Raw genomic sequence first — 23,772 nt, 5'->3', positions numbered from 1 at the left:
CCTCCTCCTTTAACTTAAAGGGTGTGAAGGGTGTGGCTAGGGGCTTTATAGCGCCCCCCTTTAAACTAATCAAATTCGAGGGAGCCCCCCCTTGCTCGTTAACCTGGTGGCGGAAGGTTGATGCCCCCCCTAATTGTGGCGGTGTGGACGATGGAGCCCCTTAGGCGCTATGGAGGCTGAGATGGCGGGGTGGCACCCCCCACACCCACCAGCCTAAGCAAACTTCAAAGGTGGAGCCCTTTCAATTGGTATAAAGAAAACATTGGTTTTGCTTTCTTCCTTCTATGTCTCAATCACAAGCACAATATCAAAAGTTAAAGATTTAAAGTATCAATTAGGGATGGGGGGGGGCAGTGATTATGTAAATCATAGTATATAGAGATTACTATAAAAATAGCCGTTAACCAATTTGGTGGGGCCCTTTCAATTGGTATAAAGAAAACATTGGTTTTGCTTTCTTCCTTCTAAGTCTCAATCACAAGCACAATATCAAAATTTAAAGATTTAAAGTATCAATTAGGGATTTTTTTTGGGGGGGGGGTGAACAGTGATTATGTAAATCACAGTATATAGAGATTACTATAAAAATAGCTGCTAACCAACTTGGATTATCCTTGCAACACCACCAATTTCCCATAATTTACCTCTAATTTTTCCCAATAGGTGACACCATTGAGTGGAATTGGGCCTCTTTAATTTTAAGGGGTTGTTTGGCAACTTCGGAATAGTTAAGTGCTGAATGTTGAACCAAAAAGAGGTCTGAACGATTAAGAGATAGTCGTTCAGAGGCAAATGTCTAACCAATTCAGATTAGAGGTATTAACCATTCAGACTCAGTATAATGTTTAACAATTCAGAGGCAAATGTCTGAACCTTCAGACATCTGCTCGCAAAACAAACAGTCTGAACCATTAAGTGTTGAATCAGTAAAATGTCTAAACCATTAAAGAGCCCCGTTAAGATATAATCAAACAACCCCTAAAATTGGTTCTTCTGTTAGGTCTTGCGATAAATATAATTTTTATTTTGTTTATTTGGGGCTAATAGAGTAATACAAATATAATATATAAAGATTTTTGAAAAATAAAGAAAAAATAGCCAATAACCTTGTTTATGAACATATTTTGACAGTCAAGTCAGCATCAGTGTGATTTGATTGATAAAACCTATTACCTCCGTCTCATTAAAAGTATCGTATTTTGAATTTTCAAAGTCTTTATTTATAAACTTTGACTTTAATTATATATTTTTTGTGTTATATAAAACTTGATGAAAATTAACCCGATAAAAACACTTGTAAAACACACTCAAATCATATAACTTTCATCAAATATTATCTAACACAAAATTATTTAAGGTCAAAGTTTATAAATAAAGACTTTGAATATTCAAAATATGACACTTTTAATGGGACGGAGGGAGTACATAGCAATAGTGCAACACCCTTAGAGATCTCCACTAACTTTTTTCAAGAAATGATTCAATCTTATTCTTACAATTTTTACATTATCATCAATCAACACACCAAAATGTTTTAGGAAAAGAAGCCGAAATCCGTCTGTATCCACATAAAAAAATGTCACACGCTAAGTTTTCTGTGGGGAAGTCCTCCGTCGTGTGTTAGATGTTAGTACGTGGGTTCACAAGTAAACCATTACAGGAGCTCTAAGCATTTGTATGTATAGAATGTATGAGATATGTATGTTTGATGAGGGAGAGACAGTTCCTTACATAGATTATACAGGAGAGGGTGATGACCCAAATAGACTGGGCCGGAGCCCAATAGCATGCCCAAGATGGAGGTTCTTTTAAACTAAGCGTAAGCCCTAGTCCCTAAAAATCAAGTGTGCACGGCACGTGGGAATTGAAATTCATGTGGGTACTGGCCCAAAATCTTTTGAATTCTTAGATGGCATCCAAACATAGGGTCGGACCAAGAGTGATAGAAGGGGTAACCTCCGTTGCCCTTCGACGCTCCGACGATAGTGTAAATTTTCGAAAAATTTGACCTTTTTTTATTTCGTTACCCATTTCTATTGAAACGTTACCCCTATGCGGATTTTTTAGAACCGCCACTGTCCAAACATACAACAAAAATGCTGGTATTAACCGGCTAATCAACAAAAATGCTGATGTTAACCGGCTAAATGCTAATAGGGCTGGATGGGCTTAGTAACCCTTGGTCCAGGCCCACATCGGCCTTTGAATTTATTTTTCTGTGTATCTAGCTTGTTCAACCCAAGTCACTTAAAGCTACTCCCGGTTGATGACCCGTGTCCCGTATGTTGGAAGGCTTGTTTAGATTCTTTTGGGAAGCATGCAGTCCATTGCAAAGAATTACCAATCTTTAAATATCAACATGATTTAGTTCGAGATGTGCTTCATGATGTCCTTAAGCGGGCAGGGATCTCGGCAAAAAAGAGAGCCCCGGTGAACTTCTTGACCGATCCATTAGAAGGGAGATCTACCCTACAGCCCCCTGACATTCTTGTTTGGATGGGAAGGAGAGAAACACGTGTGCGTCGATTTGACAGGTATGTCCCCCCTCGTTGGGCTAAGGGACCACGGGTTTGTGGCGGGCCAGGCGATAACCAAGGCGGAGGCCGGCAAAGTAGCTAAGCACGAAAAAGCTTGCATCGAGAATCAGCATGTATTCGTCCCGTTCGCTTTCGATACCTTTGGCGCTCTCGCCCCTGACGCGGTGCGTTTCTTCAAGCGGGTTCAGCAGGTGGTAAGAAGTAACACCGCGCATGTTAAGGGGCAGAATTTTGTGTTTAGCAGGGTAGGGTTTGCTATTCAGAAGGGGTAACGGCACAGCTTATTGCCCATCTACCTGCCTTTAGTCTGTAATAGTCTCTGTTTTAATGATATGACGAACCCATTATCAATTGTTAAGAAAAACATATTGTGAATCAATAAATGAATTATCTTTGTTATTATTTCGTAATTTTTATACGCGTACGTCACAAATAACAAGTTAATTATCAACATTATTAAAGTATAGCTGTCTATAATGTTAAACTATCAATTTACTCAAGCGAGCTACCTTAAATTCGACCTTATCAGGCCGGCCTGTTGGGGTTTCTACCCTAAACACAGGTTTAGAATCACCAAAACTCAAGGACTTTCAATTTTTAATAAGTTTTATATGTTGCATATGTATAGACCCAACTAAAAGCAAAACTAAACCAACCGATTTATTAAAGGAGCCCAGATAAAATTGTTTAGGAAAAAAAGGCCCACATTCAAGACATACTTTCGAATTAAACTACAAAGTACAAACATAACTGCAGGCCTGCAACAAGCATCGACCATTCGAGTTCGACGACCCCATCCCAAATTCACAATTCAGCGGCCTAAAATCCCAAAAATACAGCCACAATCATCATTCCTACTTCCCATCGCAACCTACTATGTAGATTATCTAGGCTATCGGATATCACTCATGGTGTCAAGTCTGTTAGGATTGGAGAACTTATTGGCGAAATTGGCTAATTACTCATGGTAGGTTAACTTTAACCGCCAATTTTTCTATTAATCACTATGTATTTTATATGATATTACAGAAATTTATCATTATGAAATCCAAATTCGTATGTTTACTGATTACAATCACTATTTTTTCCTAAATCCTTAATACTATTTTTTGCTAAATCCTTAATCCTAATTGCTACTTTGTATTTGTGACTGTGCTTAGAACTTCGAAGGTAGAATCTATTCAAATAACAAGAGTGAAAAATTTTGTGATTGGTATTGGGTATTTGCATAGTGTAGTTGGCTATTGCACATGTAATTTCAAAATTTAGATTTCATTTGCTATTTGTTATTGAAACATATATATATATATATATATATATGGGAAGGTTCTATGCAGAACACAAAATATTACGAGAACACGCAGAACACAATGAATCACCTATTTTGCCAATCCTAAAAACCTAAAAAGTAAATGAAAATGTTGCAAATGTAAGATTTATTTTTTCTCAAACTAGAATTTAAAACAAAATATGGAAAATTTTCACTTTTTGTATAACCTACATATATGTAAGTTATGTGTAGGTTAAATTACCAACATGTATGTTAACTACGTGTAGGTAAAAAAATATGGGTTTTTATGTATATATAATACACATATGAATGTAAGAAACATAAAATTTAAAAAAACATGAAACTAAAATCCCAAAATTTAGTGTTTTAGAGTTGTTCTTTTTGTTCTCGCAATAGTTAGTGTTCTGTAATGATCCTCATCATATATATATATATATATATATATATATATATATATATATATATATATATATATATATATATATATATAGGGTAGGGATATGGTAAAAAGTGTCTAAAATGTAAGAAGGGTAAGAAGTGTTTTAAACCATTGGATATTTGATCTAATGGTTGAGATCAATAGGGTATAAAATGTAAATTGTGTTTTAATTAGAAGGACCTTATGTAAAAATTGAAGGGCAATAGTGACTTTTCCAACGTTTCAAATATGGTAACCGTTTCAAAACCCCCATCAACTTCCTAAAGATCAGCGAATTATATGGTAACTGTCACACCCCGATTTCCACGTGTATCACCGGTGGGCCCGGTGGGGGATTACCGTGACGTAGTTGGCAACAATATAGTCAAACCACAATATATAAATGCACAGCGGAAGCAATAAGATAAATATAATTCAACCCTTTTACTGTAATATCAAATGTATCACAAGTAGTTGAATAGTATCCACAGGAGGGATCAAAGTAAGTAAAAATATTGTTCAACAGATAAGACATCAAGCTTGCGAGACTTCTTTAGATGCTAGGGAGCTATTACCAGCCAATTACGTGTAGTACCTGCACTTAATCTTTTTGGGAAAATACGTCAGTTTACACTGGTAAATACAATCAACTGACTCAATTTGTAAAATGATTAAAAATTGGTTTGGATGCACGTGGCATAAACATGTTTGTTTAACTTGGGAGAATTATTTAAAAATTATAATCTTGTGAACGAATTACATGTTCCTTCTATGCGTTCAGTAGCCCGGATCGTGCCGGGTTAAAGATCAATAGACACACCACATTGCGTAAAACCGAGGTGGGAAAACCATCGGCTACGTCTTTTAATAATATGGACATAATACCGGGTGTACGCCTACACCCGACTGTCAAGGTCGTGGCCATTTCTTCGAATGATGCCACGGATATCCGGGACATGGTCATTAACTCCCCAAAGGCTTTTAAGTAACAAGACTGTTTAAATGAGCCGATCAAACTATTCAATTAACCACCTAAGCGATGGAATTATTTGATGCTCAATCAAGCGGTATTTTATATACCGTAACCCAAGCCCGTATAAGGGAAAATAAGTTAAAAGTATTTACCTTTGCAAGTATTGTCCTTATTCGATTAAATCACAAATATCTTTTACTGGGGCTCCTATTCTGGAACGAAGGTTAAAATAACCTATTAGAATCCTAACGGGTCTTTATATTAGCCGTAGCCTAGACCGGTCAGTTTCAAGGGATAGATATGGTTAAATCGCGTGAAAGGCGAAAACCGAGAATGGAATGTGATTCTGACCCAACAAGCTCGAAGACTTGTTTTATATGGGTTTAATATTCACACTCTGGATTTTGGGGTCAAAATAATATGGTTTGACCCGTATCGGCTAATTTATGTAAACTAGTTACATAAGCCGAACCGTGCGCGCAATAGGCGCAACGGGTAACCGTAGGAGTCCTACACTGTTTTCCTAAGTCAATATACTTTAAAGAGGTTGTGGTATCAGTAGGATACCTTCCATAATGCCCGTAACGAGTTTTAGTTCATAATACGCCCCGTAGGGGTTTTCCGGTAATTTTAAAGACTTTTAAAGGGCTTTCTGAGTTCTATAGGAAATCTGAGTTTCCCGATCAGTTTAATAAGTCTAAAATACTTTATTTATTACTTAAAATCAGTAGCAACTGGAATCGGGTCAACAGACCTTGTAGAACTCAAGTTTTGGCCGAAAAGGGCATATTCGGTATTTACCGAACCGTAGCCATAACCGCAGGTTATGAGCAGGTTAAAATTAATTAAAAATCTTTAAAAATCCCAAAATATTATTTTACTACAGTGAGTAAAAGTTTTGGTGACGAAATCTTGGTTTAGGTAGGCGTTATGCTAATTGCGCCTTTTATTACAAAAGTTTCTTTTAAGTGCGCTATTTAGCATAACTCCTATTCTAGACCTCGGATTGACGTGAAACTTTAGGGACATGCTTAGAATTTAGTAAGCAAGGTTATGGTCCCTTCACGTGTCCGAAATACTCGTTTTATTTTAAAAAGGGCGTTACGGTCAACTTTTAAGTAACTAACGGAAATGCGTAAAAGACTCGGACAAACAACGAACCGGTCGCAGAGGTTTATACCATCATGTAACCTGGTCCTAAGAGAGTCCTAAGACATATCTACATTGCACTAAAACGGGTCAGAACTGAAGTCAATGCAAAAGTCAAACTTTTGCGACATTCGGTTCCGAACCGGGTCAATATAGCAAATGGCCGAATCAAACGAGCGTAGACAAGTTTATATACTTAATATCATGTTTTATGAGTGTCTAAACAGGCTGCATATCATTTATATTACAGATTATGCAAGAATCGCAAAAATAGCTTTCTGTTGACTTTTTAAGTACGCGTTTGACTCGACATTTGCACTAGTTAGAGTGGTGATCATGGGGAACCCTTTTAGAGGTTTATTACCCACATAAACACCAACACATAACTACCTTTGATTCGACATAAGACTGAGCCATTAAGGATTTATCTTGAAGTCAAACCGTAGTTACGACGGTTTGATTTTTAGCTATATTACTAAGAAAAACTAAACCACAAAGGATTTAAACGACTTACAGAAGCTTGAACACGAAATAGGATGCTAGAATAAAGCTTGGAAGCTCTAGAGATGATCAAGAGAATGTGTTTGAAGTGTGGTGAAACTTATGCAGACAATGGGTCTATTTATAGTGTACAACTTACCCTTAGATCATTACAACACGCTAAACAAATGAGTATGGATGATGGGCAGGTGTCACTAGGTGCTATGGGTCGAGTAGGGGGCGCCCATACTTCTGGGAAACCCATTCCTACATGTTTTACCGCTTTCAACAGCCAACAGCCAACTTTCTGTCGCTGGGCATCGCTTACGGACCGTATGGCTTAGGCCTTGCGGTCCGTAAGCCTGGGGCGGAAACCAGCTTACCCTTTCACCCCCTTACGGTCCGTAAGGCAGACCCCTTGCGGTCCGTAAGGGTTTGTTTTTAAATCTTTTTAAATCTTTTTGAAATGATTACTAAATCTTAGTAATTAATAACGAATCTTCGGTAATTAATAACCTGACCTTTCGGGTTTGAAGGGGTAACTTTGCGATATGGCCCTCGATTATTTACAACTAAGGGCCTCGTGTTATTTACCCGCATCGTTAAGTCCCCGGTTATCTTGTAAATTATTCTGAAAGTCTTAACTTTCATTATTGACGCTTTTAACCCCTCTCGTACGAATTTGATCATAATTTTCTCGTTTTAAAACGGAACTTCGCGGGATTTATATATTATATTCTAGTGAACGTATTTTACTGTTACAAGGCTTTGGGTACGTCGAAGGGTCACTCAGAGGTATAATTAAACATGTTGACACAGTTAACCCCCGCAGCTTGAAACCTCTCACTTTCTTCCGCGTTTCGCTTCCGTACGATCCATGACTTATTCGTTTGAAGGTCGAGCATCGTTTAGGGTTACTATACAGTATGCTTACCCTTTATTGACATTTATAACCCTCGAATTTGCATACTTTCAAGGTTTGTCAATATTAGTCCTTTATTAATTATTAAATGCCACGTGTAAACTCAAGACACGTGTCAATACATTATTGGACTCAAAATTTCGAGGTGTTACAGTAACCGTCATCAATCTCCAAAAAGTCAACGAATTTATTCATACTTTATCATAAATAGATCTATAATCAGATTCATGGCGTGGTGTTTTAAAACAACTGGATAAATTGACTATGATTCAGGTCATGGTGTTTTATCTGGAGACATTGTTCATGTCGTGGTGTTTTAAACGCTTATGATTCAAGTCATGGTGTTTTATCTGGAGACATTGTTCATGGCGTAGTGTTTTATCAATAGAAAACATTCCCAGATTTTAAAAACACCATGACTATGATTCAAGTCATGGTGTTTTATCTGGAGACATTGTTCATGGCGTGGTGTTTTAAAACATCTATGATTCAAGTCATGGTGTTTTATCAGGAGACATTGTTCATGGCGTGTGTTTTATCAATACAAAAACATTCCCAGATTTTAAAACACCATGACTATGATTCAAGTCATGGTGTTTTATCTGTAGACATTTTTCATGGTGTGGTGTTTTAAACATCTATGATTCAAGTCATGGTGTTTTATATGGAGACATTGTATAATCAGATTCATGGCGTGGTGTTTTAAAATAACTGGATAAATTGACTATGATTCAAGATGGTCGGAGAAGATGATCTGAATCGGAGATGGAGATGAAACGATCAATCCCTAAAAATTCTCATTGCCAGTTTTTTTTTTCAGTTATATTGTAAATCAATTAAATGACAAAAATGTACAATTACCAATCTACCCTTTTGAATTAACTAAGAGGAGGGACACTTGTCATTCCAAGATTATTTCTTACACTTCTTACAAAAGATGGAATTTTTACAGGATCCTTTACCTATATATATAGGGTAGGGTTCCAGCGTGAACAACCTCCCAAGAGTGAACTGCGTGAACAGATATGAACCCTTGATTTCCTTTTTAGTTGTTAAGGGTAGGATTATAATTATATAAAAAATTAGATTTAAATCATTATTTTAATAACTGAATTAAGTTACATCTTTCCTAATTTAAATTCATTATCCACATTATGTTTATTTATTAATAAGATAATTATCAAAACAAACAACAAATCACCAGATTTCAATTTTAATTTTTATTTCAGATTTCATCATCAGAATTCAAATTTTGATTTTTAAGATCCACGTAACCCTTATATTTCAACGGTATACACATGTGTATTTGGAATAAATAGAACAGTACACATGTGTACTCAGCATCGTACATATGTGTACAGTAATTCATAGGTGTACATCAACATTCAATACAAAAAAAATTCTGAGATGTCACAAAAACAGACGATATACACATGTGTACATCGCATTAAAAAGAGGGCAAAATCAGAATACACATGTGTACATCACATTTAAACAAATAATTATTTTAATAATTGAATTAACTTACATCTTTCCTAATCCTTGATTTGATTTGTGAGAGATTTATGCAATCAATTTAAGAGGATAATTGATTACTTGATTTGTGAGAGATTTATGCAATCAATTTAAGATTGAAATTACACATATACCCTTTTTGTATTTAATTAAATGGAAAAAATTAACCAACTAATTACCATCATGCCACTCACTTTAATCTCAAGATCATAAAAATCAAGGGCCCAGATCAGTTCACGCAGTTCACTCTTGAGATTTTGTTCACGTTTGAACCTAATCCTATATATATATATACATATATATATATATGGGTGAGAGTTAGCTTACAAAGTCTATTTTTCCTATAAAGTGTAAAAAGTCATAAAATACCATAATGTTAACCATAAAACACACTCAACACCCACCAATAACAAAGTGAGAATTATTAAACACCATATTTGTGGGTTTTGTGTTGTATTTGGATGATAAGGCTTTGATTATCGAATGACTAACATTAGTGTGTTTTATGTTGATTATCATGTTATGTTTTATATGCATAGTTCTACGATGGCGTGTTTGAAGTTTTTATGGACGGTTAGGGTTTGGATATTATGTTTTAGTGATCTTCGCTTTGTTATTTGTGGGTTTTGAGTGTGTTTTATGACTGAAATTGTGGTGTTTTATGATTTTGTACACTTTGTAGGAAAAATGGACTTTGTATCCGAACACCACCCTATTATATCTATACAAAACATATAACTTTAAAAAAAAATTAAGAGTAAATTACAAGTTTTGTCCTTTATGTATGTCCAAAATTGCAGGCGCTGTCCTTTATCTTTAAAATTGACGAGTTTTGTCCTTAATGTTTGCAAATCTTGCACGTTATGTCCTTTAAGGCAAACCCAGTTAATTTTTTTTGTTAAATCTGAGGCACATGAGGGCATTATTGTCATTTCATCTCATCAGGGACCATTGTGTAAAAGAATTCATCTTCAGGGGCTATTGTGTAACTACAGAAAAGATATTTACTTCACACCAACCCCCTTTCTTCTCCTTCTTCGATTACAGCTGCAAATCTTGCAGACCCACACCGTCTCTCTCATCTTACCAGTGGTCGGAGCCGGTGCCGGTCGTAATCCCGGCGACGGGTCTTCCACAGTCGCACACCCACCAAAAACCCCTAACTTCCCTTTCACCTCATCTCCCCGGTCAAACACACACGCACCCACACCTTGGGTCACCTCTGCTCTCCATCTCGTGGCTCTGACCGACGACGGGTTCCTCACCGGTTTGCAGGTTCTTGGGGTTAGGGTTCCAGTGGGGGTGGGGTTTAATGGTGTTTGTTGCAGGTTGGGGTTAGGGTTCTAGGTGGAGTGGTGATGGTGGGTCAGGCGATGGTGGAGATAGTGGGTGGTGATGGTGGGTCTAACGATGGTGATAGAGAGGTTGTGATGGGTGTTATCGCAGGAGACAAGAACGGCTGTTGCTGTTGTTCATCGCTGAAGAAAACATGGATGTCGATTGGATGTGTGAATCGCAGAAAGTGAAGAGGTGTCGGCTGGATTTTTATTTGGGTATCTTGATTGTTGCTGGGTATCGATGAAGAGGAAGACAGATGTATTAACGGCAGACTGATGTTGTTATGTTTTGGGAACTCAAATTTAATTTAGGGTTTTGGATGTTTGTTCATCGCTGTGAGAAGAGAGAGAGTAGGTGAAAAGGTCTTTCGATAAATACATAAATAAATAAAGGTCTTTGGATAAATACATAAATAAATAAAGGTCTTTGGATAAATACACAATAGCCCCTGAAGACAAATTCTTTTACACAATGGTCCTTGATGAGATGAAATGACAACAATGCCCTCATGTGCCTCAGATTTAACAAAAAAATTAACTGGGTTTGCCTTAAAGGACATAACGTGCAAGATTTTCAAACATTAAGGACAAAACTCGTCAATTTTAAAGATAAAGGACAGCGCCTGCAATTTTGGACATACATAAAGGACAAAACTTGTAATTTACTCAAAAATTAACTTGGCCAACTATTAACTTTTTTAGTTTGTAATTGTCTGTCCTAACCCGGGTAAAGGAAGAGGGTTTTGTTACTAAGGGTGTGTTTGGGATTGCTTTTTCAACCTGATTTTTTTATTATTGTGTTTTGAAATCGCAAAAAATCTATTTTGAGTGTTTGGTAAAAAATTAATAAAAACTGATTTTTTACGTTTTGTAGAGATCAAAACGTGATAATCCAAAAGTAGGTCACCCCTTACTGCAGGAAAACGTGATAATCCAAAAAACTGATTTTTTATGTTTTTTTTTGTCATTTCACTTATTTTTTTTTTAAATATATATATTTGCCAAACACTCAAATAGTTGATTATCTGATTATTGTAATATCAAACAACATAATCAAATCCAAACACTATCTTTCTGCAGCACGTTTTGTTACAGCTAATTATCTGATTCTGATTATTCAAAACGCATAATCTATTTTCAAAACCAAACACCCTCTAAATATGTTGAAAAGGATAATTTTGTAAAAGGGCCTCCGCTTCGTAGTTTGCTTAAGGTATCTAGAAACGTTGGAATGGTCTACAAGCCAATTTTTATCAACTTAATCACGAGCTTGATTTAAGCCACAATTTAGTTAAACAACCCACTATTAATCCATACTGACTGTTAGATTTACATGTCATTTTGCTACAAAACAAGTCATGAAAGTACTTTGTTTTCTATTGAAAGCCGAGTTGTTTAAAAATGTTCCATCGAACACCCATGGGGTCTCATCCTCAATCATGAAATCGGAGTATAACTCCTAGTTTCCGCATGCCGGCAATCCTCTTCGGTTTCAACCCTTCATAACAAACAAAAAATTAAAGCACTGACTTCTTTAGGGTTGGAAAATTAAAAAATGATCATACTACTATTACAAATGAGGTAATCAACTAATAATAATTAGCACAAGTTGGAAATATAAAATGATAAATAACCGAATATATATATAATATATATTCCTCGTACAATCTAGGTGCATGAACGATAACTGCAGTGGACCATCTTCATCAATCTATAGCCAAAATGGTGGGGTTGGTCAATATTATATTTGTACGTTAATGTTTGATTTAATTTGGTCATATATAGATTGTGATTACATACAATGTATATATGCTTTACATTGTCTTTTATTCTACTGCAATTTGCAACTACATAAAAACTTATAGCCACTCTTAATCAGACTTTGTTGCTTATGGCCAAGTGCTAATTAACACCCCCCAAGTTGCAACATGGAGATTTGATTTTAATTTTAATAACACATAAAGCAAAACAATGTTATATTGTAATTAATTTAATTAAGTATGCGATGTGATGTTATTGATTAATTAATTGAAATCTGATATTTGTTGATGATGTAATTATTTTTTATATCATCTGATATGGACTATTGTTTGATTTGATTGTAATAAATGGGTAATTTAAGCTAATTGAGGACATGGTTTTTTTAGACTCTATAATTTAGTTTTTAACATTAACTAGAATTTTGACATGCCACGCATTGCGACGGATTCGAAGCGTAAATTAACTCGAATTTGTATTGTCAAGTGTCTGACCCGACTCGTTTCCGAGCAAAACTTACGTCAAAACATAGAACAACTGAAAACATACATAAAATAAGCACGAAAACGTATTATATTTCTCCTCACTCATTACTGAGAAAAATTTAACTCAAAACATAAACCAACTTGGATTTATACTAAATGTACTTAAATAAAGCACGTAAGAAAATAATATTTTTTTAAGTTAAGGAAATGGTATCTCGCGTTGCGGTAGCGTTGAAATGTGAAGTAATTTGAATTTATATCATTTAGTGAAATCGTATTATATATGACAAAACATAGAAAAACTGAAAACATACATAAAAATAAGCATGAAAATGTATTGTCAAAATGTAAACCAACTGAAACCATATATAAAAATAAGCACTAAAACGTTTTATATGTGACCATCTATATAAAAATAAGTACATAAAACTCGATGGGGTCAAACTAACATTTTACAAAGTTTTTATAAAGCTGAGGGGTCTAAATGATAATGTACTGAAAGTGAAAGTGAAAGTGAAAGTTAAGGTTATGAAAAAGAAAAAAAAAACAAAAAGAAAAAACATAAAAGAAAAGAAGGGAATAAAAGCCAAGAAAGATGTTCACTATACTTATATGTGTTTTGTGAATTGTTATTTATATAATGACATTAATATGTAGTAATTTCTAAAAATCCAAAATACCAAGTTTTATTTTTTGTGTACATTTCTAAGTATAAAAAATAAAATAAACATTTGTATTTAGAGTTTATAAAATATTGGATATCACATGTTATTTAAAAACAAAACAAAACTAAAAGTTAAACGGAATTTTGAAAAAGAAAATATTGGAATTTATGGAGATATGGATTGCGCCATACCCATTTATAAAAAGGTTTCACAATCATAAAATTTACCTATCTACAAAAAAATCATTTTCTTTGTTAAGGTATTATAAATACTAATTCATTCATGTATTTGATTAAAACGCATAACGATTTGGGGTTTAGAGATATATTCCATACGGGGAGGGTTTAATGTAGAACACTAAAAAGTGGAGAATCAGGAAACCATCAATTTAACGTGCTAAAAATTCAATTTAACATGCTAAAAATTCAATTTAAGATATTAAAAATTAATTTCCTTTAAAAAAAATTAAGAGCTTTTGTATATAAATACATGTATAAGCCTTTTTAACAAAAAAATCAAAAACTAAAAAAAGAATTAAAAAATCTTAAAAAACAGTAAAAAATGGTAAAAAAAAAAAGTTTTACAAAAATAATTTTTATTAAAATAGCTTCTAAAAAATGATGTTTTTGTTGGTATATGGTTTGTCGGGTCAAAATGGTTGGTTGGTTTCATGGGTATATGCTAGTTTGAATGAATGTAACCGATTCATGTTGGGTATGGGTTGGAATTCATGGCAGAAAGGTTCAAATGAGTATGGTTCCATGCATGTAAAGCTTCAACATTTGGATGGAATGAGTTTTTTAAAATGGGTATGGAGTTTGGAAGGAATCTATTAGAGCATTTAGTTATATTATAAGTAATGGTTGTTAGTGTTTTTGAGTGGTTGTGTGTGAAGGAGAGAGAAAATATATGAGAAAGTTACTATTCATCAGTAAATATATGGGTAAAAAATCTGTAGAGGGAAAACCTTATAAAATTTTTAATATTTTTAGAAATGGTTGTGAGTGAAAGAGAAAGAAAATGTAATGATAAAATTATAAAAAATATTATTTAACTGAAAAAGAGAGAAAAAGTAGTTGTTTTTAGTGTAAATATATGTATATGGATAGAGAATTCATTGTGAATGCTCTTAGTTAAAACATTTAGTGGAAATATATGGATATGGATATGGACATGGATATGGAATTCATTGCTAATGCTCTTAGTTAAAACATTTGGAATAATATTGAAAGCATGGGGAGGCGTATTGCAATAATAAAAGAGCATTTTCATCTTTTTACCACCTTTTTAAATGAAATCCAATGTCTGTTAGCGGAAGGGACACATATTGTTAAATTTTGAAAACACGGGTACACAAATGGCAAAAAATAAGTTGAGAGACTCAAGTTAATTCCACCTGGCCCCACCTTTGGTCCCACACCCTTAAGTCTTGTCGTTCATATGTATGAACGGGATGCCTAAACAAGTGATTTTCAAAAAGCTCAGTCTATTGGCACACCCCCAAAATCTATTTGGACACCATTTGACTTCTATATGGGTCGTATAGGTCAAAAAGTCAAATCTGCAGATGTCAGTCCTTATCTGGCGGTTGGCTGGACCTATACGGAACGCACACAGACAATACATATCATATATTGGTATAAGTAGATAATGAATCCAAAACCAGACCGAACTAGTATAAGTCCATAATACGCCACATACAAACAAGATACATCATAATACAACATGTAACGATAAAATACGTTAAGTAATGATACAGTACAACGCGTATAAATACAATACGACATGTAAGAATACAAGTGGATTCAAAACAAAATGACACGTAATCATAGAATACAATATCACACATAACCAAACGTCACCGATACGACACGTATAGAGCATATACTTTATAAAACAACATGTAATGACAAAATACGTCAAAATACGCATTGAAAAGGCAAAATCGAAAATTATGAAATTTTGATTTCACCCCTATACGCGTCGTATAGGTCAAAACTGGGTCGTATAATACCCTAATGCGACTCATATTGACCTATACGATGCATATGGGGTGTCGTTTCATAAAAAAAGGAGCGTATCAACATAATACGGGACCCTTTATACGCATCGTATAGGTCAATACGAGTCGTATAATAGTACTATACGACCTGGTTTGAACCTATACGATGCGTATATGGGTAAAATCAAAATTTCATAATTTTTAAAAATTATATAATAAATATTATATACGATACTATATTTATTATACTATACTATACAACAAATATACTATATTATACACAACAATAAGCATACACGAGATCTGTATTACACATTAAGGTCCATACGAAGTCTATACATGCCTTACACTACACCTATGCTATACGTATACTACATCTAGTCTACAGCAGTGGCGGATTTATAGTACAAATAGGGGTAGCACGGGCTACCCCTCAACCCCGTCTCCGTAGTGTAAAAATACCCTTTAACTCCATTTCTGTAGTGTAAAAATACCTATCAACTCCGTTTCTGTTATATAAAGGATACCCCTGATCCTAAAAAAAAATTAGGATACCCCTAAATTTTTGGGCTAGTTCCGCCACTGGTCTACAGTATACCTATACTACAGCTATAAGCATATACAGGACCTTTAATACACCTATATGCTCATACAGGACCTATACTATCTTACACTATACGACACATGTACCAAACCTATACCATACTATCTTTTTAGTCACACATAGAAGACTTTGTTAAAACTATAAATAAATGTATAAAAAAAATATAAGTGGAGTTCTTCGGTGGAGAGTTGCTCTAAACCGACTCTCCACAAAACTCGATTTTGTTTGGAGAGGTATGTCTTTGGTTGCCAAGGAATGTACATGGTGTAAAAAAAATTTAAGAATGTTTTTATTTAAAAAAAATATACGTATAATTTAGAAAACTTTGTTAAAACTATAGATAAATGTATAAGAAAATTGTAAAAGAAACCTATCATTCAATAAAACCCGTATAGACCTGTACGGCACGTATAGGTCCAGTGAATTAGACAAAATCTGTCACACAATATGTGAAGAAAATTGTAAAAGAAACCTATCATTCAATAAAACCCGTTTTACGACCCCTTATTAACACCCACCTGCTAGTGAGGAATGCCATAAATATGTGAAGTGAAGGTCTTAAGCAGGTAGACGGGCAACAAACTGCGCCGCCATCCCCTTCTGAATAGAAAACCCTAATCAGCTAAAAACAAAGCCTCGGCCCTGAGGGGTCGAAAAGTTGCTATGGACCACACGCTGAACTCTAACTAAGAACCAAACCGCCTCCGGCGCCAAGGAGCCAAACATGTCAAACGCCAGGGGGACAAAGGCATGCTGATTATCCTCACAAGCTTTCGCGTGTTTTTCCACCTTCTTTGACTCTGCTTTCAGTACCGCTTGCCCCACCACAAACTCATTTTCCCGGAACCCGGCTAGGGGGTTAATTGTTTTTAAATAACATTTTTTTACATTAAAATACCATTTATCAAAACATTTAAACTGGATTTGTACCTAAGGGTTTGAACATCTCGAGAATAAGTATCATGTCACTAAATCACTAAATAATATTGGATATGGTCTTAGACCATGTGTAGTGGAAAACAACCCACTCTTAGGTGTTTTTCGTCATATGACAGTCTAGTCAGCAATGTGACATTATGGGGCGTTTTTCTAAAATGGGTGCAGTAAGGATGTAAGCATTATGTTAAAAGGGGTGTAATAGAATTTAAATAAAAAAACTCATCAAAAATTGTTATTGACCAAACAAAAAGAGATGCACAGTCGTTGACCAACACAGAATAAACATGGCGTGGAAAAAACAACGTCAAAACAAATTTTTTATAAAAAAACGGCCATGAGGGCGGTTTAAGGGCGTGGATAGGCGTGATTTTAGCATAAAACACTCAAATATTCCCCACCGCTGATAATCTTAGGGTGTAAGGAGTGGTTAAACACTTTGGAGTGGCAAACCAAAAAACCGACCAATCAGAGCACGCCATGTCAATCAGTCAAAAGTGTTTAAACTTTTGTGAAAAGTGTTGGCAATGGTTTAGACACTTGGTGAAGTGGTAACTATTTTAAAAAAAAAAAGGAAAAAGTTGTGATTGGTTGAGATAGAAATGGACCCCACCCACAATACCCTCTCTCTTTCTCAATCACTTTCCCCGCATCGGCAAGGCATCCCCGATTCTTGAGTTGTTCGGCAACGGCAAAACCTCGGCGGCGGTGTTTGCCGATCGGCAAAAAGGTTTGCCGAGGTTTGCCGCGTCCCACTCCGGACACCCTTAGAAACCAAGTGGATGATCTTTACCTCGTTATCATCAGATGAGATAGTCACATTAGTAAGAAACCAAGTGGGTGATCTTTACCTCGTTATCATCAGATGAGATAGTCACATTAGTAATTTTTCACAATCATGATGATTGAGATATATTATTCTTCACCAATCATGATTGATAGGCCATGGCCTGATTATTATATATTTTTATTACATAATGGACGATAGACGAAATAAATATTAATTTATGTTTAGGCAAAAACGAAGTATTATATTATATACTAGTCTATAGGCCTGCGTATTACACGGGCTTTTTGTATATATGTATATATTATAAATCTCTAAATACATTATAGAGCTGAAATTACATTTTGTATATGATAGTGAAAACGGTCAATTAGAGTCTACGGAAGATTCAACTGAGTAACATGTTTTATTAAAAAAACAAAAAATTGAAATGACCAAATATGTTAAAAGTATTTGAATGTTATCGTTTTATTAAAAAGAAATCTTATGTCATACTTTTGATAATATGTTTTCGTTAGTCATTAACAATACATCAAGCATTACAAAATGTCTATATATAAAAATATAGAATGCACAAAAGTTGTTGAAACGTTGGCCTAACATGACTCATATCCCTTTGATTCGTAAAAAATCACCCGTTTTGACATGAATCCGTTACAAACTGAAAAGAATGATAAATAAGATTCAGACCCTTTTCCATTAAAAGAGAAATAAAAATCCTATTACAAATATGTGATTGAACTGAGTAGTTCATAGTATTCATCTGAAGCATAAATTATTGTAAAATACAAAAATAAATCAGAAACCACAACTAATATTTGGAATATGAAAATTATAGATCATATGAAAAAACTTAAGCATAATTATTCATTTTAAAAAGTATTAAAATCATAGGTTTTAAAATTATAGATAACCTCCGTTAAAAGAAAAGTTAAAGTATTCTTTTAATAAAAACTTTATGTATTATTTTTAATTATCAATCTTGAATTTTAATTAATACAAATATCAATAGCATAATATTAATAATAATCATTAATTAGAATTAGATATTTATTAAATAATATTATTAATGATTTGTATAAGAAAATGCCATGTGGCATTAGTTGAAATTTTGAATAAGAAAATGCCATGTGGCATTACTTGGAGTTTTTATTAGATTTAGATTATATATTATATATAGAGTTAACAGTCTACGATAAATATTAAAATTTTTTAAAATAACGTATAGTTTTTTATTATTTTTTATTTAATATATTATCATAGTTTATTATTATTTTAATAATATATTTTTAATTTTTTTCTTTATTAAAATCAAATATTTTCTTTACCATTTTTTAATAATTATTTTTTTCTTTTTTAGAACATATATTAATTTATCAAATAATTAGGTTATAACCCCGTCCTGTGTTACACGGGTTGAATAATAAATTTATATACCAAATAATAAAACAATATATTTTTAAAAACCTCATTTATTTAAGGGGTTGGATAAATATAATTTTATATATTAAATAATAAAAAGTTATTTTTATAAGAACCATATGTATTGTACGTGTTGAATGAATGTAATTTTATATACCAAATAAAAAGAGTTATATCTTTATAACCATGTGAATTACACTGGTTGAATAAATATGATTTTACATAACAAATAATAAGAAAATTATATTTAAAAAAACTAATGGATATACTTGGTATGCGATAGATATGATGATTGGGGAGATGAATATTGAAAAGAAGATCCAGTGGTCAAACATGTTATTCAAGAAGCAAATAAGCAGCCATTTGAGTGATAAAATATAAATTATATTTAAGTTTACGTAAGTTGAGGATACTCTAGATTAAAGTTCATAACACTTGCAGAAATAAACAAGAATAATTTTGTTTTACAACATGAAGTTGGATAGCAAGTTTAAGCTGTTTTACTACTACAGTCCACACAAAGACAGTAGAATGATTTAGAGTAAACTGTGAAAATCGTCTCCAAGGTTTGAATAAAATTGTCAGATCCATCGAAAAAGTTATTTTTTCTCAATTGAGCCATTGAGGTTTCAAAATTGTTGTCAGGTTCATCCACTTTTCTAATCATGCTAAATAACTAATGTTAAATATATAAGAGGTATTTTGATAATTCTCTTTATTTACTTGATGAAATATGTTTCTGTCATGACCAACCTAGATGTTCTCATCTCTTTGCAAGAAAACAATGTACTAGAAAATAATTAACAAAGGTACCGAACAAAAGTAAATGTGACTTTCTCAATAATAACTAAGGTGCAGTTTATTTTTTTAAGAGGTAAAATGTCTGTAGTATGCGGATCACATCTACAGACATCTGTAGAAGAAATGGTGGACCAAATCTCTACAGTTTGCAAGAAGAAATTTTTTGTTTTTTTTAACGTATGTAAACTTCTAAAAAAATCTGGCGGTGGTGTATGGACGGTGGCGATGGTGGACAATGGTGGTGTTTAACCCTCTACAGACCTTAGAAGATCTTAGAAATGGTTGGACCAAGTCTGCACCAAGAATAGCTTGTGCATTCGTTTTTTAATGAAACGTATTCGAAAAAACAAACAGTCTGCATATGACAATGTCTGCTACGCAGCGCAGATCTTTATTAGAAAAAACAAACACCACCTAAGTATATATTTTCCTCCGATGGTAGTGTAAATTTTGGAAAAATTTGACATTTTTTCAATTACTTACCCTTAAATGTTACCCCTATGTGGATTTTCTAGATCCGTCACCGTGACTTGTTATGTGATATGTAATTTGATAAAATATATAATACATAACGATATGAACTAATACGTGATTACGTACCAACTTAATTTAAAAAAAAAAATATATAGCAATACTACACTAAAATTAAAGATAATAAAACTAGTATATTTTTTTTAACATTTAGTATAATATTAAAGGTTGTCGCATTTTAAAAAAAATTGATAGAAACTAAATTTAAATAACAAAGAAAGTCAACAATGATCCTCATCCAAATGGCTTTTTACTATGAAAAACAAGCCTTAGTAGTTTGTAACTTCGTACCATCCGGATTTTAAAACGTTCTGATCGGTTTGACGAGTAAAGGTCTGAATATAAAGACACTGATTAATATTGGTACCTTATTATGAAAGGCGATGACATGCAACTATACAAAAGCCATAATATAAAGCCAAATACCACATACTTATAAACACATGCATATTCTATAAAACAAAAACAAAAACACACACAAACATTTTGGAAAACACAAATATAGTGTGTTGGCCAGCAACACAACTTATTTCCGAATTCTTTTACTTTACTTGCGGAGTTTATATGACTCAAATGATAACCGGGAAGTCATCCATCATCCAAAGATGACTCGAGTCGACACCAAACTCGCCAAGCTGAGTCGACTCATGATCGAGTCCTAAAAACGTCTCAAGGTTCGATATCTGTTCCTTGAACTCAAAATCATCAGCCACATTGTTGTAGTAGTAACATTGGTTTTGCAACTGATCATAACTCACCAATGCTGGTGTCGACAGCACCGGGTTGTTCACGGTTGACTCGGTGGGGGTCTCCACACATGGTTTCTTGGCCACTGGTGAATGAAAGTTGAGCTTAGCCTTGTCACCGCGGATACGCTTGGCGGCTTCATCATAGGCTCGAGCCGCTTCTTCAGCCGTGTTGAATGTACCGAGCCAGACTCGAACACCCTTATGTGGGTCCCGGATCTCGGCTGCCCATTTTCCCCATGGCCGTTGCCTGATCCCTCTAAACTTGTTCTTCCTTGGTTTAGCTTTTTTCTCGCTTGGTTTCGGAGTCTTTTCTTCTGGCTCTTCAATTTCATAAATCAAATTGTTTGATTAATATCATACATATACGTAACTTTATATTTCTAAAATGAAAAAATAAATAAATAAAGATGACAATAAATGTTAAATGGTTGTTTCAGTTTACATAACCGATTTCAAGTTCCAAAGCGTAAACCGTTAAAACCGAACCATTTATAATTCAAACCGACAAACAGGATGACTTGTTGTGTATATGCCCGAATGATGTTGTATGCTATTATACATTTATACATGATTTACATTATACTGTGTCACTCTGATCACTTTTTTGGTATACGTGACTTCTTTTTTTCTATATTCTTTGACATGTGTTGGTTTGCTGTTCGTTTTGGAGCCGATGGTCTCTTCTGGAAGCAGCCTCTCTATCCCTAGGGATAGAGGCAAGGTCTGTCTACATCCCACCCTCCCCAGACCCTATGAGTAACTTTGCTATTTGTAGAATTTACTGGGTATGATTGTTGTTGTAAACAGGATGACTTGCTTCGGCTTAAACGATTCGATAAATTTTGGTGGTTTATTAAATTTCTAGATTTTTTGTATCTTTTTATTTAAGTTTGGGAAGCCGAACCACTATTTTCTTTTCATTTTTTGAGTTTTTTTTAACGGCAAACAAAAACATCTTATTTTTTGAGTTTTAATTTGAATTTTCGGATCTTCATTGTGAATTATATGTTTTATAAAGAATTAGTTATAATATCTGATATCAAATTCCTTTTTTGAGCTCAAAAATCCAAATATTTAGAGGAATAAAAGTAGAAAAAGAACTAATAACCCGTCCAAAATTCGAAAACCGGTGGTTCACACGTCAATACGTTCAAGAAAAACCAAAATAAAAAGTTTCAATTTGCTTAAAGTGTGGCTTTACTTTATTTCTTGAATAGACTTGATTGAAAAAAAAAATATATCAAAAGCATGCATGTATTTCAATTTCCTTCTATCGAATGTATGTGTTCAATCAAAGTATGATACCTTTGTTGGTGACTACTTTTGAGATTGAGGTAGCTGCTCCAGTGAAGGAAGGTTGGGTTTGTGGTCTAAAATCCCAGCCGAAGCAATCGAAGGTGTCGAACTCAGACCAAAGATCGTTGGCCGTTAGCTTCCGGTCGAGCTTGAAGACAGGATCGGCATCGGAGATGACTGCTCCACCGCACATTTTTGGTGTTGCTAGAGAGAAAATTTGATGAGGATATGCAAGAGGCTTGATGAAGTTGTTAATTTATAGCCAAATCACCAAAAAAGACAAGAAAAGCCTCTTTAAACCTCACCCGTTAATTTACTTGCCGTGTTTAAATAACTACTTTTTATACCCGTGCATTACAGCGGGACTAAGGGGTAGGGATAGTCATCACTCACCACCCATTTATCACTCACAACATTCAATCAAGTTCCGTCATGTCATCAACCATTATTCCATCACTCACAACTTTTTTTAGTGAAAATGCTCATCATTCACAACACCCAACAATAAACGCTCACATCCCCTCACAATCTTCTATTTATTACACGTTAAGTTTATCACGGGATCCATTGTTCACGCGTTAAGTTTGATGGGTGGCGGTGGTTTGTTCCATTGTATCATGCGTGAAAATCAAATATCACGGGGATAATATCCCCCACCCCGGGTCCCCTAATAAGCCGAAAAAAAGACGTAAAAATGTTGAACCAAATATGCGCGTTGCGAAGTGTTAAGTCAATGATTTAGACCGAAACGTAAAACGTTATCGTAGAAATGAATATATGTGACGGGTTCAAAACGTAGATAAAATAAGCAAATAGCGATAGTACGTTGTTCAGTAGGTGGCCCGTTTTTTACATCGAAACGTAAATAAAAAACCTATCGTGACAATATATTTGAAACTGTAAATGAAAAATAATGAAATACTAACGTGTTTGTTTATGCTCATTTTTGTTCGATAGCTCATTATGTTTTTAAATTTTTATATTTTATTTAAATACTTCAAAGTTCCCACTAATAAAATATTTATTAAATATTAGTGTATTCTATATTACATGCCTTTTAACAATTTAGGGTTCACAACTTTTGCAAATCGCAGCCTTCAGAAATTTCTCATGG

The 23,772-nt window shown here is 34.1% G+C and overlaps 1 protein-coding gene across 1 annotated transcript; it reads right to left on the bottom strand.

Moving 5' to 3' along the window:
* Positions 1-20,949: 20,949 nt before the first annotated feature.
* On the bottom strand, positions 20,950-22,949 carry LOC110868679 (ethylene-responsive transcription factor RAP2-3). The gene is made up of 2 exons (XM_022117915.2): positions 22,668-22,949; positions 20,950-21,682 (listed from the first exon to the last, which is right to left on the bottom strand). The coding sequence occupies exons 1-2, from the start codon at positions 22,849-22,851 to the stop codon at positions 21,183-21,185; spliced, it is 684 nt and encodes a 227-aa protein (XP_021973607.1). The 5' UTR covers positions 22,852-22,949; the 3' UTR covers positions 20,950-21,182.
* Between the last annotated feature and the right edge of the window lie 823 nt (positions 22,950-23,772).

Source organism: Helianthus annuus, chromosome 17, assembly GCF_002127325.2.
Source record: "Helianthus annuus cultivar XRQ/B chromosome 17, HanXRQr2.0-SUNRISE, whole genome shotgun sequence".
Lineage (NCBI taxonomy): Eukaryota > Viridiplantae > Streptophyta > Magnoliopsida > Asterales > Asteraceae > Helianthus > Helianthus annuus.
The sequence above is the reverse complement of the archived record's forward strand: the minus strand, read 5'-3'. Positions and strand labels throughout refer to the sequence as shown.